At 32.6% G+C, this 18,125-nt stretch overlaps 1 protein-coding gene across 4 annotated transcripts in view; it reads left to right on the plus strand.

Annotated features, from left to right (window-relative positions):
* The window catches only part of caz (FUS RNA binding protein cabeza), a 51,051-nt gene extending 42,582 nt beyond the window's left edge, over positions 1 to 8,469 (plus strand). For all 4 annotated transcript variants that reach the window (XM_075364998.1, XM_075365000.1, XM_075365001.1 and 1 more), the window contains 2 exons: positions 7,053 to 7,188; positions 7,955 to 8,469. In XM_075364998.1, the coding sequence (XP_075221113.1) occupies positions 7,053 to 7,188; positions 7,955 to 7,985 (167 nt within the window). In that variant the 3' untranslated portion in view covers positions 7,986 to 8,469. The remainder of the gene's footprint in view (positions 1 to 7,052; positions 7,189 to 7,954) is intronic.
* The last annotated feature ends 9,656 nt before the right edge of the window (positions 8,470 to 18,125 follow it).

Here is an 18,125-nt window from a genome sequence, read left to right on the forward strand (position 1 = left end):
GGCCTGTACATAATACCAATCAGAACATTAGTCGAGGAATTAAATTATAATTAAGATTTGGTTAAGGAATTATTATTTTTTTACAAGATTGAGTCATTAAGAATTTTTATATATGTAATTAACTGAAGTGGGAAAGAATTGAACACACAACAACATAATTGTATTATTTGTAAATTGAAAACTGAAATAAAAATAATTGCACAAAAATAGTATTTTGAAAAAGAATAATATAATAAGATGTCAGCACGTGACATCACAAGCTCGTAGATATGCTGGGGCCTATACATCCTTCATCATGAATGTTCATTCAAGCTTCTCAAAAGAAATGACTACTGTTTTAATTTAGTGCCCGTCAAGTATTCAGCCTGTAGTGTCATAAATTTGCCTGTGAATTTCAACCACAGAATTGATTTTTATCATCAAAGATCCGAATATCCCTTTTACACTTGGCAGGATCATAAATGGATGAATATAAACATCTAACATCGAAATGAATAAACTATTGTTGCCAACAGCTAAGTTACAACAAAGCTACGCAAGCTCAATTTGCGTAAAAGGTATGGTTCAAAAGTAAGAGCCAGTGGCAACACTGATTTGGTTTATTAATGTGTCTGTTAGGCATATAACCACCACATTGCCGCCATCATTCATTGTTTGCATTTGCAAGACAGTGTTTTAAAATGAGTGTGGTATTAACAAATCCCATCATTTGTGAAGTTCAGTCAACGATGAGATTTCTAAACGCAAGAAGATGTAATGCTACTGAAATTGAAATTCACATCTGTTGTGTAAAACTATGTGCCTGTCACATTCACTGAAGGAAAAGGAGGCAGGCAATGGTGTTGTCAGTTTAAGTAAGGCTGTTCAAATATTCATCATGATGAACAAGAGAAGTAGCAGGTCTAGTGTGACCAGACTGACAATCTTGTTGAACAGGTAAATGCAAAAGTGAGAGAAAATCATCGCTTTACGATAAGCAATTTTTCTCTAGAATTTCCAGTAATTTTAAAGACAAAATTGTTGATAGTAACTGGTGCTAGGCTATCGTACGAGTAAGCAGTGTGCATGATGGTGCCAAAAATGTTGACAAGTGCTCACAAAGATCACTTTTGCTGATCACCCTTACTTTTGAATTGTCTTGTACATAGAGGCCAAATTCAAAACAGGTCTTACTTTAAAAACACCTTCATATGTTGTTCCACAAGGTTGTTTCTGGATTTTTTTACTACAGTGTTCTTTTATTGTGACTTTAAGTACAACTAGTGAAATAAATTATAATACTGTGAAGTTGCCTACCAATTTCTGAAAGTATTTTTTTTATTTAATATTATCCTTCTCCCATAATCATTTCTTACTGTTCTGAACGGGATTGTTTAGAAATATGAAAAATGTTTTTATATAAAAGATGTTAAATTTTTTTCTTCAATGTATTATGTTTTTCATTTACAGAGAAAGGAATGCTCATTTGAGATTTTCAGGAAAAATTTAAGTAGTTTAAAATGCACCCACTCAGTCTGATGAAAAATACTGAACCTTGATAAGGGAAAAAAAGAAGGTTACTAGTAGAATGTTTGAAATAGCTAGTTTCCTTCAAAGAATGCCACTTTCAAATTCACCAAGCAAGTTTTGGCAATTAGATCAAATTTGATATCCTTCTAATGGTTCTTTCACCCTTTTAAAAAGATATCTTCATAGTCTGTTTTGGAAGATTCATCTACTTTTATAACATATATTTTCCTCTCTTCTTTATCCTGTAAAAATATTGCTTTAAATGATGTTTTGAGTCTTAGGCAGATCCAAGATCCATGGAACCACATTTGTAGAGTAGTGAGGCTGCCTGAACCCATGAAATCCTTTTTTCCTCTGCAAAAAATAAATATGATCCATTTGCCTAGAGTATTGTCATGATTTACCAACCATTTGCAGCTTCTCTTGAGGCTTGTAAAAGTTAGTTGCTTTTTACGGATTTGAATACATAACAGTGGATACCAGTATACTTTGGTGGATGGGGTTCAATTTGCCATGTGGTTCAGAAGTGGTCAGCCTGAGTCTACAAGACTACACCTCATTTACATGTCATGCATAACATCATCATCTTATTGGGATGGACAGGGGGTTGCTTATTGTTCACTAATAATTGAACAGATTGCAACGTACACATTAGGAAAATAAATCTTGTAGGTGACTGCAAACGAAAAAGTAATATGCCTTCAGGAGCATACTCATGATGAATGGCACCCTAGAATTCAAAGAAAATTGTCAGCATGACTGCATTGCTTCTTGAATACTGTCCCACCTTCAGCCAGGTAGATTTACATTTTCTTTTGAGATAACTTCTGTTATTGTCTCAGGATCATGATTGTAGATCCTGTTCTCTTTGCTGATAAAGTTTTCTTGAAAAAAACAGGGTCAGAATTGTTATAGTCTAGTTTTTCATTGAACATGTACATTTCCTTTTGGTTAGTAGTGGAGTCTCAAATTTTACAGTAGCATAGTGCCTACAAAGATGGCCAGTCCAATTTATTGCACTGAGAGAAACAAAATTTTCATTCTTTCCAATAGTTATTCTACACCTATCTCTAACCCCTAGGTTTTTGCTAGTTGAGTTCCAACCAGTTCATTCTAATGTCTGGCCATTTTTAAAATTAAATGATTATGCCATTCTTTAATGTCTACAGCACTCAAATTAATTACAAAAAGCCCCTTTTATTTTTTCACCTGTCTCTTTTATTGTATTGCAGAGTTTCAAAATAAAATTTATACTCTCGATCAATCTATTCATCTTTACTCAAAACAAGAATACATAACTAAATGTCACAGTTTCTTGTCAGCAAGTGCAGAGTCACACAAATTTCACAGTTTTATGCCTTCATTCATAAGAAATTTCATTACAACGCACTGTTCCACATATCCATTCACTACATTATACGATGTTCTGTACGACTGACTGTTTAATGTTTCTTCTCGCCAGCATGCAATGTGGTAATAGCTGACACTTGTACCTTATGCATACATACAACCAACATATTACACAGGAATCTCCATTACACTCTAGTCTAACAAAAGTCCTGGATTGATGTGAATTTCCCTCGTATTTACTAATACAGATTTTGAAGGCAATAATCTAAAAAAATACCCTGCATTCATAAATAAACATAAGATAGTGTAATTTTATGGTAAAATATTTCATTAATAGTAAATATTAAAAGAATTTATGGAAAACACTTGCTGTTTTATTGCAGTAGTTTTAACTGCCCAAAACATCAGCACTTGTAGTTTTATCTAGTAATCGTATAATCTGATTAATTTTTTCAATTGGATATAGATTGCTTTCTCAGTTACTGTCACTTTAACATCTACAGGTGATACAAAGAAACGGGAAATTTAAAAAAATTAAATAACATTAATGAAAAATTTTTTTAGAAAATTAATTTTATACATACATTTATTACATACAATTATTTTAGTATACATACATTTTTTTAAAGATGACATCTTGCAGATGACCTCCTTTTCTACGTAAACTCACAAAGTCTCCTCGTTAAATTGTTCATGGTTTGACGTAACATCTCAACTGGAATTTCCGCAATTGCTTCTCGGATCTTTGCCTTCAGTTCTTCCTTTGTAGCAGGTCTACTGTGGAACACTTTGCTTTTAAGGTGACCCCACAAAAAGTAATCGCAAGCTGAGAGATCAGGCGATCTGGGAGGCCATCTAATGTCACCATTTTGTGAAATGACATGTCCAAACAATCGGTGTACAGCTGCCATCGATATTCGTGCAGTATGTGACGTTGCTCAGTCTGGTTGAAACCAGGCTGTGTTAAGAGACCCACCGGGTTGGTCTAGTGGTGAACGCGTCTTCCCAAATCAGCTGATTTGGAAGCCGAGAGTTCCAGTGTTCAAGTCCTAGTAAAGCCAGTTATTTTTACACTGATTTGAATACTAGATCGTGGATACCGGTGTTCTTTGGTGGTTGGGTTTCAATTAACCACACATCTCAGGAACGGTCAAACTGAGAACGTACAAGACTACACTTCATTTACACTCATATATATCATCCTCTGAAGTATTATCTAAACGGTAGTTACCGGAGGCTAAACAGGAAAAGAAAGAAAGGCTGTGTTAAGAATCGGTGGAATTCTCTTTTGTTTTTCCACAACAAAGGTTTCAAGCATGGCTACATAACGAGCCGACGTCACTGTAATTGCAAGACCGTTGTCATCCTCAAAACAATAAGGGCCAATAACACCGTAAGATGACATAGCACACCACACGGTCACTTTCTGGCTGTGCAACGGACGCTGGTGTAGCTGCGTAGGATTTTCTTGTGCCCAGTATCTGAAATTTTGCTTAACAAATCCACTGAGGTGGAAATGCGCTTCGTCTGACATCCACAGTTCGTGAACAAACTCTTCGTTATCATTTATCTTTTGAAGCATTACATTACAGAATTGTGCTCGCACAACTGCATTGTTCGGTTTCAGTTCCTGGACGATCTGCAACTTGTATGGATGGAATTGCAAGTCCTTCACCAACATTCTTCAAACACTTGAACTGTGCAATTGTAAAGATGCTGAGAGATGACGGATTGACCGATGTGGACTTCGTGTGACAGCATCTTGTAAAGCTTGAACATTCTGTGGTGTACGGACGGTTCGCTCATGGCCTGGAGGTTTCTTTTTCATTGCCGAACCAGTTTCCTCAAAATAAGATGTCCATGTTTTAATTGCATGTGCCGATGGAACAGGGTCGTGCTGTCCCAGATTAAAATGACAGCAAAATTCTCTACGCGCTCCCTCCACACTGTCATTGTTTTTGTAAAACGCTTTGATAGCAAATGCACGTTGCGCACCACTCCAAGGATCCATGATAACTAAATGGCAGGTTAGGTTAGAGAGGCTGGCGCCACTTATCAAGTGGTACCAATCGCCCACAGCTACCAACACAACTTTCAAAATTTCCTGTTTCTTTGAATCACCCTGTATAATATTGATATTTCCACTTAAAATAAAGGTGAAATATTTGCTTTATTGGAAGGTAGGAGAGAATGCTAATTACTCGTGTAACATGTTTGATAATGTTATCCATTCCATTGAAATAATTTGCATTTTCCATCAAATTCACTTACTTTAAAAAGTAAAAGTAAAAATTTTGTTTCTTTTCTTGGATTTGCTTGAAAGATAATTAAGCCTTTTTTCTTGTATTTCTTTTACTTTAAGCAAACATCCAGTATCGAGTAATGCCAATGGCTTGATGTCTATATGCTGCAGCAGAGTGCCCGCAATTGATTATTTTTCAGAACTGTTAAGGTCCCCTCCTCTGTATTGTGATCTCTTGAGAGCTTTTTGTGCATACTGTTAACCATATTACACCAAAGCAGAATGTGCTCTAGCGATTCATCCTTGCCGCAGCCACACAGGCTGAGGAATCCTTTAAATGGAATGGAAAGAAATACAGCCCAGTAACAATGATGCCGATGCAAGCTGTAGTTGTAAATGTGGCATTTTGACTTGGGACATTCCACTCTAGTGCCAGTTCAGCAAGTAGTCATTGAATTTCAGTTAGATATCAACATGTGTCCCCTGTCTCCACCTTTCTATCAGTGTTGCTCTGAGTAAGCTGGTGGCTGTACTCCTTCATCTGATCACAGATTGAAAGAGAAGTTGAACTGGTCCCACATCTGCCACACATTTTATGAGTGCAATTTTATTAGCTCATTTTTATTTTTTACCTAATAGCATACAGTGTGCAGATATCTGTTGGAAGACAGCTCTTGATTCTTTCTTTTTTATTTGTGTCACGATGGACTTAATCTCTGTTATTTAGAAAGACTAATTACCATGATTTTGGGGATCTCTATTCCCTGGATAGAGATTGACTAATTTGAAGTCTGGAAGAATGCAGATATTTGCAACATTCAACATCAGGCATCCTATCAGGGCTGCATTGATGATCAGGAGTTCAGCATTAATGTAGACGTTGAGTTGCTAGGGATATAATAGTACTTATCTGAGTTCTCCATGTAATATCCAGTATCGGATTTAGCTTGGGCAGGTCCACTGACCCTTCAGTATAAATTTTTACAAACCTATCATATTTGTTTATTAGAATTTCAATAGATTCTTGTCTAGAGCTTCTGCTGATTCAAACTAGCTCATTTTCATTCAGCAATTCCAGCGATGCCTCTACTTTCACTACGTCACAAGGTAATTTGGGTAGCAAATAGGGATTTTTTTTAGGGAGGTGGCATTGTCTGTGCCATTTATTTCACTCTGTTTGTAAAGGATTGCTTTTTTCTGTTATTAAAATTTAGTATACTGATGAAGATATACAGAGTTCTTATTTATACCAGTAAATTATTTTGTGCAAGTTAATTACAATGATATAAAGTAATGGCAAATGTGTAATTAAATAATAATGCACACTACCAGACATGATGTCGAAGTACAGTGATAAGAATCTTGAATTTAAGAGTTAAGAAAAATATAGTAAACTGTAATTGCAGAAAGCAGACTGAGGAAGATATTTAAAAGATGTTTAATTTCTATTGTAAAGTTACCTTGATGTTAAAGTACTCTACTGAGGTATCAATTGTAGTATAGTATATTAAAGGCACAGTATACAGTAGGAAGAATGTGGCCCTAGTTTTGATTCAAAAGAGGTAATAAAAATTTGTTGTAGAATTGAAGTGAATACCTTATTTATTTATGCAACCTATCTGTAACAGATTTTTAATAGATTATAGTATATCGCCCTATATCAGGAAATCTTGGTGTTTTTTTTTTTATGTAATTGCATATTTTCTACAGATAACATACTCCATGAAAAGTTTTTGTTCTATATTATTCTGGCTTTAAAATTAACTTTTTGTAATTGTTTGACCTTATAATTTCTATGTCTTTTGAATGTTGTTTGTATTTAGTTTTTAATACTTCCACTTTCATAGTTTTATTTACTGCTGTTATAAGAGATTTTCTAAATTTAATTTTCAAATCTTTTTATATTCGTTAATTTGTATTAAAAAAAAATTAATGATAATCTTGGTTTTAGGCCGTCGAGGTGGTATGGATAGAGGAGGCCGTGGAGGTGGAAGAGGATTTGGTGGTGGTGGTGGCTATGGTGGCAGAGGCGGTGGTGGAATGGACAGAGGAGGCCGTGGTCGTGGCGGACCTATGAGAGGCGATGGGTATGTACCAAATTAATTTTATATATAAGTGAAGAGGAAAGATTTTTTTTGACAGCTTTATCTGATTTTAATAGAAAATCAGATAAAAAGCTGTAAAATAACTTTGTTTAATCAGTTTGTTTTAAAACCAATTATATTCCACGTTCTGTAATTTGCCATTTATAAAACCTATGGGGATTTAAGAAAAATTTAATAGCTCTAAAATTTTTTGTCATATTTGTCCCAACATAAAGTTTTACGAAGAGTAAGTATTTTTTCACTTATCAAGCATAGCATACAAAAGTATAAAAATTTTTTAAACTATTTTGTATCTTGTTAAATTTGACAACTCTGCATCTGTGATTAGAATGTAAACAACCAGTATAAAATTGCAATTTTGTGTATTCGATTCTGTTAGAAAGAAAGATTATCTATGAATTTTGTTAAAAATGTCAGCCTGTTTAATAAGCACAATGAAGTGTAAGTGCTGTAAAACAACCTGGTCAATTAGCATCATTCTGCTAGTAAACTATTGTCAATTAAAATATCTTGTCTCCTCCCATTACTTGTAATTTTAGCCGAAATTATATCTCTTTCTTCTTTTCTGCTTTGTAAATGTAGTTTAATATTGTACTAGTGGCTTCTAATGTATGCACTTGAGTGGTGGGGATAGTGTAGGATAAATATAGGCTGTTTCCCTCCCCATGGTTTCATGGCCCTAGGATAGCTGTATTTAGTTTTTTTATGGATTGTTGTTTTAAATTGTTTACATTTTTTCTTGTTTCAGAGGTGGCAGAGATCGAAACCGACCATATTAGTTTGCAAATAAAAGGCATTTATTGATGTCAGTTTAGAATCTTAACATATAATTTTTATTTTGTCTCACTTCACCAGTCATTATTATTTCATTTCTTTGACGAAGGTATTAATAGTTTATGTTTTTGATTTTTTTTTTTATACAAGACAATTGTTCTATGTATGAAGAATGAGCGTGTGTGAATTAAATCTTTGTAACTTGAAAAATATGTTGTTTGTAATTTTTTTACATGTACATGTAATAAGATTATATATATATAATTATAAATTTAGGTTGTTGTTTTCATTTTAATTGTTTACTTTTGAGTGCAATAATTGTGAATTGTTATTAAAATGAAAAAGTATGTGTGGCATGAAAGAATTCATCATCTGATATTTAAGTAATTAATCTTCACAGGACTAGAAGGCAAAAGTAAATTGCTCATCATTAATGAATTGTAATGTGTTAAATCAATTTTAATTATAAATAAAAATAATTGAATTTTACATTTATAGTGATTTTTTTTTTCCGATAATAGGAAAAGTTTCATACATTGTTTCAGCATGCATACATACATATAAGGAATTTGAGCTTGCCAGTCGTTTACATAGATAGCATAAGGTCTTACGAAAAAGATATTTTATAATTTTAAATTAATGTAATTAAAACTAAAAAATAAATCTTGGCAATACTCTTGATTGCCAACTAAAATGATTACACTGGGTAGAATTATCATGGTAATTATGATTCTCTTTCCCCTGACGGTCAGTTGCTAGGTATTCTGTGTGAATAAATAATTTTAAATTTTTCAGAGAAATAGTCCAATTAATCCTAATTTAATTTAAAGCAGCATAAAATGGTCAGTAGTAACTGAAAGATTGAAGCAACTGGATTGAAGGTGTTTAACTAAATGACTGCATAAACTGGAATTTTATTCTTTCTTAAAAGATGTATGGATCAGAAAAAAGGATGTGTTATTTATTGTAAAATTTAATTCAAAATTCTTAGTTAGAAATTACATATTCATTGAAATTATTTTTCCTACGTTTACACTAATAGAACATCAAGAAAAATTATTATTATATATATGTATATAACCTTACTGAGTTTTTAAAAACTGTCTTTTACTATTGTACATTTATTTATTTTTTAATAGAAAGATTGTGTTCATTCAAAATTATAATGGACTAAGAAAATCAAACGCCAAAAGTGAATAAGTTATCATCCATTAGGAAATGCAATGTTGACATTACTTTTCAGAAAATCCAGATTTCTTAAGTCTTCCCATTATGTATGAGATTAATTAATAGAAATATAATGATTAAGCAAAGAGGAGTGGGCTGAATACTACAATGTTTTATCAAATAATGCAACACCACATCAGTTCTTGTCCCAAATGAAATTGGGATCCTTGATAGTATATATATATATATATACACACACACACACACACACACACACACTATCTGTTCAAAAAAGGGAAAACTTTTGACTATAAGAAACTTAGTGGTAATTAAAGCCCATTTTTACACAACTGTCCAAAAAAGAGTGTCATGTATTTAGGATGTATGTATTATGCATGTTCCACATACATACCATTATTTACGACCCACATTGGAATCCTTACATTACCAGGAGTGTCACAGTACGTTGTTTCAGTATTGCAGTTTGGTGTGCATGAGGCTGGTTTTAAAGTAGTTCTGACCATCTGAATCTGTTAAATGGAGCATGGTTCAAGAGAGGCCATTCTGGTTCTTGAGATTATTAGAACTCGAGGATTATGAACAATAAAGCCACCTACATGGCATTTAATAATGCAAAATGTTAAGGAAAATGAACTGAAATTTAGATTTTACACATGATGAAAGGTCATTACTCAAATTCAGAAAGGAATGAGACAGGTATATAGCTAGAGGCTATTACTCTTCAACTTCTGGCTATAACGGTAATATAGGAATTAAAGGATAAATTTTACAGCATAGTAACTATCAAAGGTAGAAAAGGAAAATTAAGATTTATGATAAGTTAGAATAAATTTTGAATGACGTGGGGATGTAATACTATAAAAGAAATTATGTTTGAAAACAATTAAGATTAAAACAAGGATAATTGTGACAGGAGAACAATGAATATTAAGATAGATAGACTTCATATAATCAAAAGGAGACTAGTCTAGAGTACTACCTACTCTAGATATCTAAAAATTGTAAAGACTTTTTAAAAATAATTGTGTGAAGTGTGGTAATTTCTGGTAGGTAGCAAAACAGAAAGGAAGAGAGTGGAGACCTTCAGAATGTAGTGTTAAAAGTTACTGGAGGTTCTTAAAATTAGGTGTATGAAGTAAGGATTTAAAATGAATAGATGAAATAAGTTAGAAAAAATGTTGAAAACAAGCAAACTAGGATAGTGGGCTTTACATAAAGACATCCCCAGATTTAAAAAAATTATACATTGCAGATTATTTTATATGTTGGATGCTGGAAAAAAGTTTTGCAGTATTTCCATTTCAGACAAAATGTATTCTTTCTCTTGTTGCATAAAGCATTTTTTTAATGATAAAACATAAGAAAATACTCAAAACTGTAACTAAAAAACTTTCTGAAAGCAATGGCCATTTTAATTGTAACTGTCATCAGTAAACAGGGAAACTGTATCAAAAATAATTAAAAAACTATAAATATTAAATAACAACAAACAATATTAACTAAATGAGTATTTCTAAACCATCACTAAAACGTGAAAGTAAAAACAAACTGTTACTTAGGCGATCCCCCATCAAAATTGTAGTTAGTCTAAAAGCATGTACATCACTTCAAACCCAACAATGACTGCCACACAGATTGAAGCATCACTTTGTACAGGATTGGATAACTTAAAAATTTATCTAAAATTTTATAACTATTGTAGTTCATATTATAAATATTGTAGTTTCAGCATCATTGATTAATTAAATTAGGTTTCCCAACTGTCTAATTTTTGTTTATTGACATTTTTCTGAAGTTTAATTGTTTGTTAATCATATATTTCATTTTCATTAGAAAATGAAATAAGTTATTTGTAAACAAGTTAACCCCTGGGCCAATGAGATTGCAGTTAATTCAACCCCAATCATTAAACTACACTGGCTCCCACCATCTAGTATTCAAATCCATACAAAGAGCCACTTATAGGATTTGAACCTCGGATCCTTTTGACCTAGACAATCAGCTGTTTTGTGATAATTTTATCACTACACCAAACAGGTCAGATTATCGTACATTAAAACAAAATTCTATTTATTTTAAAATTCATGTCTGGATTATTTTGAGGGTTCAACCCCAACATTTTTGATGTGGCTTTTTAAAAGAATGCACCTGGCCAGTGAACAAGAAACAAAAATTTGATAACTACCAGCTGTAATAAACCAGGTATAAAATTTGGATAGGGAGATAGTGGATGTATATTACTACTGCCAGACAGGAATTTATTTAATCCACATCCTGGATTAAATCAATTTTTTATGAAATAAAACTTTGCTTTTTCTCTAAATATGTTGTTATGCAGCTATTACAGAATGTGATTAGGCTAGAGGCTTAACATTTTACATCAAAAGTAAATGAACAGTTAATTTTATACAATGAATAGTAAAATAAAAATAAAAGATTGTGTAAATGGCTAAAAGACTACTATTATTGCTTAATACAGGGTCATTCACGGGAACCGAATGTTTTTGAAGTGGGTTGTACTCGGGCATTCGTGGTGGGAGGGGCACGTGGCTGACGTTTCCTTTGTTCATAGCATTTACATTTTAGTCGTTGAGATGGAGCCATGGACGCTAGACCAACACCTGTACACGTATGACAGTTTTTTGTGAAATGATGAATCCTTAACTGCTGTTCAGCGATATTTCCGCCATCAGTTTAATATCCATCCTAATGCAAGTGTCCCTTCTCGTAACACAATATTGCGATGGGTAAACAACCTTCGAACAAGTGGTTCAATATTGAAGAAATAACCACCGGGTCCCCGACGAACTGCTAGCACTCCGGAGAACATCGAACGAGTAAGGGAAGCCATTGTCAGAAGCCCACGCCGCTCTATTCAGAGGCATTCAGCTTCAAATGAGCACAAGTACGGTAAGACGAATTCTGCATACAGACCTGCATTTCCATCCTTACAAGATAGCCGTCGTGCAGCAGTTAAACGCGCAAGATTTCACGCAGCGATTACAATTTTGTCTACAAACGCTTACCGTTTTTGAAGAAAATGAAAATCTATTATTGTTAATGAGTGACGAAGCCCATTTTCATCTGAATGGCTTCATCAACAAACTGAATTGCCGGTATCTGGCAGAAAGAAACCCACATCTGCTTCACGAGAGAACACTTCATAGCCCAAAGGTGACTCTGGTGTGCAATAGGAAAGGTCGGTGTTATTGGACCGTATTTTTTTAAGAAAATGACGCTGCCGTAACTGTAACAGCTGATCGTTACATTGCGATGTTGAATACGTTTTTCATCCCTGAGTTACGAAACCGGGGAATCGATTTTCAAAATGTGTTATTCCAGCACGATGGCTGTTCTCCGTATCTTATTTCCGGGACGGATCGTTTCTAGATTCGGCGACATTCCTTGGCCCCCCAACTTGAGTAGTTGTGATTTTTTTCTGTGGGGGTTTCTGAAATCGGGTGTGTACGGCAATAAACCGCGTACATTGGAGGACCTAAAGATCGCAATTCGTCATCACGTCACCCAGATTGATGTAGACATGCTGCAAAGAATTGAGGCCAGTTACCGTGAAAGGCTACAACAAATGTATTGCCCAAAATGGACATCACTTGCCGGACATATTTTTCGTTCATGAGTAAGTAACAAATGATTTAACAAGTGTTTCATTACCAATAAAACTTTTTTAAAGTAAATATTCAATTTTTTATGATTATTTTAAAAACATCCGGTTCCTGTGAATGACCCTTTATAAATATTATAACAAAGAAAGAAAAATGTTCAATTTCAGTGATAAATGGCCGAGATAAATGAACGATCATCTGCACGTAATGGGAAACCACAAAGGTTTTTACAACTAGTTAATTTAATTTTTTAATTGTTTTTAACCATTGGTATCAGAATGTTCCATAATTGCATATTATAACTATTTGATTTTATGACAATAAATAAGGCACAAATTATACACTATAATTGCTAGTGACTATATTTAATCATAGACAGTAGCACATCATAAACTGGTTGCACACAGTATTGCTTACAGAAAAGTTCTGTAGTAACTAGCAATGGCAATTTCTAAATAAATTCATTTATTTAAATGGGTCCAGTAGTTAAATTATTATTGTATACTATTTCTTCAATATCAACTGATATTTTTCTAACAGGAGCTCTGCAAAAGCACCAACATGAAGAAAAAATAAGTTATAAGTATTCTGCTGCTAGGATGCAGTTTTTAGATTTTAAATAACTTTACAAGAACAAGGAACCATTGCAAATCATAGTCTACAGTAAAATAAAAAAATGCTAGATACCTAAACTCATTGAAAAAAGCAAATGCGTATACATTGATTACAATTTGGAATACTTAGTAACAGACATATTAATATATAGAATGTAGAAGGCATTTAGCTCATGACCAATTAGTAATTTGTCCATAACCCAAATTTTGTTGCAATTGTTTGTTAAATGTTATTAGAAACCAAAGTTTCAAAATCCCATAATAAACAGGAATTGTATAATCAGTGCATTAATAATGATACATAAACTTTATTCAACAATAACGTATTGCCTTTTAAAGTTTTTAATTTATTAAAAATATTTTGGTGAAAGCTTTCAATAGTAACATTAAAACTGGTGATGAGTGAAAACTTCAAAAACGTTATTAAAATATAATAAGCGGTATTAAATTCTGTACTCTTGGTGGTAAACAGTTTTTATACGTTTGTCTTTGAGATATTAGTACCGGTGGGAATATGGACAAATACAGTAACAAAAGAATTGTTTTTGAAGGGAGGGATATATGATTGCAAATTACTTCTGGAAATAAATTTTACCTTATGTAAGTAATCGCATAGTGAACACTGGTCGCAGGTTGCTGACAAGCAACATCTACCAACAAGAATGTTCCATTTTTTTAGTATTAGAACAAGCTCCACTGTTGCATAAGGGATGGAAAATCATATGTTACTAATATAAGGAACACGTAAGAGTGAGTAGACTTCATCTCTAATTAAGACAACATTAAAGCTGGGAAGGGCTTCTGCTTCAGGAATTGGTGCTTTTAATTAAAAAACAGGATCCGGAGTGTTATGTGCACATGCCTTCCATTTAATTTGCTAAGTACATTTGGGAGGTTCCACATTTCAAAAAATTGTCCAATTTTTTAAAAATCATACTCTGCACTGGCATGTGCTCAGTAGTAATGGGAAGAATCATGACGTTGTTCCTTCGATTCGATTCTTTATACTGAATGGAAGAATCTGTTTGAAGGAGAAACCGATTCTTAACAATGAATTGGGTAGGCGACAGGAAACCAAATCTTTCTCAATTATGATTCGATTCATAGTAATCTTTCTTATGCATAGCATGTAGTGGGCGATCTTCCTACCATGCCAAATTCCAGATTGCGTTTGTTTTATTTATTTATTGTTTTCCACATGTGATGCATAATGTATTACATCGCCATCACTAATGTTTATTGAACATTCGGCGACTTTATTACTTCTGATTATGAAATATTTTCAATAACTGTGCTATATAACTGAGTTAATCTTAAATAATTAAATTTTATCTGTAAGCCCCATAAAACATTTTTTATGTTTTATCAACTACAGTGAAATGAGAGCCAAATATTTATTTTTAATTTCAACTCATTAAAAGTATTTATCTTTTTTTCTTGTTAACCTTCAGAAGCACCGTCAAGAATTACTTCAGAAGGTGAGTAAGGGGTGATATGTATGAGTGTAGTCTTGTACAGTCTCAGTCTCAGGTCAACCAGTTCTGAAATGTGTGGCTAATTGAAACCCAACCACCAAAGAACACCGGTATCCACAATTTAGTATTCAAATCTGTATAAAAGTAACTGCCTTTACTAGGACTTGAACCATAGAACTCTCAACTTCAAAATCAGCTGATTCGCGTAAACGTGTTTAACCACTAGACCAACCCGGTGGGTAAAAGTATTTATAACCAGAAAATTTACCTTAAACTACTTTCTCTAAAGCTATAAATGACAAAATAATATAACTTGTACCATACCTTATTTTTCTGCGAGCCATTGATTCAGTCTTGGGTTTTTTTTATTATCACATTGATGTTATGATTTTATCTTTACTTTGATGTTTTTACTAATACGCGCATAATAATTACTTACACACACACACATACATTTTGTTTTTAAAAATGTTGGTTATATTATCACAAAAAAATAAAAATTAAGCAAAATAAATTACTTAATACCTTTCAAATAAACTATAATTTTTTCAAAATTCTTTGATGTAAGTATTTTGCCTTTCTGTTATTAACTGTCCTGTTTTTGAAAAAATTCATTCACAGGAAACAGAAGTTGCAGGAATGCAAAGTCTAGTTTGCATTATTTTGAATAATCTTGGATAAACTAAAACCGCCTTTCTTTCCACCAAGAGAGAGGATTTTGTGTTCTTGAGATGAGTGGTTCATTTATATATTTATCTAGCTTGTTTGAATTAGTTAAAATTGGCGTTACTTTTTTATCAAAATCTTCCCATGTAGTTGAAATGGAGGGTTCAATAATTTCTTGTTTGGTTTCAAACCTATCGCCTTGTTCAATCTGAATACTTTGAAATTTCTGTGATAGTTTTGTGTAAGCATTTTGGTAAGATGCTTCATCTTTAAAGCCTTGTTTTTTAAAGTGAGGATCTAATAGCACCTAAATGGCCTCATTTTAAACTTATGTATTTTTCAAAAAATTTTCGTTCTGCAGTAGAATGCAAGAAGTAGTGGAACATTTCATATACCTCTTATGTTGAAAGTCTTTCAACCTATTCCTCTTATAAAAATCTTGATTATAATAATCATGTTTGCACTTCAACAACTAATGTTTTACCATATTGTCATCATGATTAGCAAATACTATATAGTACCAAATAATATTGTACTATACAGTAGCTTGTAAAATTAATTTGTTCTATTAGTTAACAAAAAAAATTAATTTAAAGTTAAATAAAACTAATCTCATGAATGCCTAAATGTATTGTATTCATCTGATGTAAAGTCTGTTATATACCTTTTTTGTGGGCATCTTAAAGCAGTACCTTGATAACATGTAACTTAATAAAATAAATATACTGATATTTTCAAAAGTGTACATACCTCAAAAGAAATAATTGTGAGGCTTTCTTCAGGCAAAAGTGGGTGTTTACGTAAGTTGCACCATTGTTTATGAATATTGTGTTTGATAGAACTTAATGTAGTTGAATGTTACCATACTCATTTGCATGTACTAAAACAATCTTTCCGGGTTTTCTTTCAATTTAGTAAAATGATGGTAACACTCTCCATGTACATTTCTGTTTTTATTTATCCCCTTTACTATAACAACAATGAAAATAAAGAAAAATCACAACTGATGTGATTCAAGCTACTGTGTACACTCACGTTTGTGAATGAGCATACACTATGCACCCCAATGCTCTTTTCTTTAAGAAGTGTATTCAAGAAGAAAAATATAATGTTGAGATTCACGTATTACATCTTTTTGACAGAAATAAAAAATGAGAAAGTAAATTCCAAATAGCGAGTTTTGTTTATTATTGTAGGAGAAATCTGAAAACAAAGGTAATGAAACATAGTAGGGAACGGAAAGCATGGTGATGATTAAATGATACTATTTATGGAATAAAATTAGTGATGGATGAAGAAAAGTAGAGATCAAAAGCAGACTGGTTCAAGCAAGGAAAAACACTACATATATATTTTGTAATCTATTCTTTGTGGGACATGCAGAATAGGAACAGAGATGTCTGAAATAAAATGTAGCATTTGTAATATACAGTAGGCTGATAAATGTGAAATGAATTCTTAAACAGAGGAAATTGCAGAATTTTATAAACTTGTATGATTGGTGGGCCATTTAAAATATCCAGATTTAATTAATTTGGTAATGAGACATAATTGTACTGACCGTAGAGAAAGACAAAGATTAGAATTTATAATGCCAAAAGGAATTGGGAGAAGCATCAGACTGTTAAGTAAAAAAATGCAATTGGAACAAGATTTCCCACTTTTGTGAGATTTTCAATGCCATTTTAATTCATATATATGAAAATATTACGTTATCTTAATATTACTCTTACCTTAAGACTATAAAAATAAAATTAGATTTGGATGTATGTGTAGTTCAGATGGGTATTTGTAAAAATTTATTCCATATGGATATGCAAACAAAGAAAAATCTGATATGGTCTTGGGATACAAGTAGTGTACTAGATTTGTTAAAATATATTCAATCCTGATGCCATAATTTTTTTTTGACAGTTTCTTTTCTTCATACGATATACGTTGAAGAAAATGAATAGAGGTACATTTGATGAAAAAACTATTTTTGCAGTTGCTAGATGGAATGATAATGCAGTGATGACATTTGCCAGTAACCACAATGACATATATCCATCAAATATGAAAAGATACAGCCAAAAAGGAAAAAAGGCACCATGATGCTCAGCCATTAATGATGGCAAAATGTACTAAAAGTACGAGTGGCATTGATTCCCATGACAATGATATGGAAATTATAAAATTAAATTACATGGAAAAAAATTGTGGTTGTTTAAAAATACTGTTGATTCTATTATAGTAAATTTATGGAAAATATACAGACTGGCAAATAACAGTGAAATCAGTCAGAGTGAAGAAATAAAATACCAATGTGCATTGCTGAGAATGAAGAAATTAGTAAATAATTAATTATCCATATAATTAAATTTACTAAACGTTTTCTGTTCATTATCCATTCAACAAAGTTATTGCATGTCAAACATAAAGAACATGATTTTTTTACCCCAATTTATTGGTTTTAACTCCAGATTTCTCAAAAAATACTGCAGATACAGTTCTGGGACCTATTTTATTCAATTATTCAGGTCAAAAACTATAAGAAATCACTAATTCTGCCCATTGGGTTAATGGGCAAAATTAGTGGT

Source organism: Lycorma delicatula, chromosome 4, assembly GCF_047948215.1.
Source record: "Lycorma delicatula isolate Av1 chromosome 4, ASM4794821v1, whole genome shotgun sequence".
NCBI classification, from domain to species: Eukaryota; Metazoa; Arthropoda; class Insecta; order Hemiptera; family Fulgoridae; genus Lycorma; species Lycorma delicatula.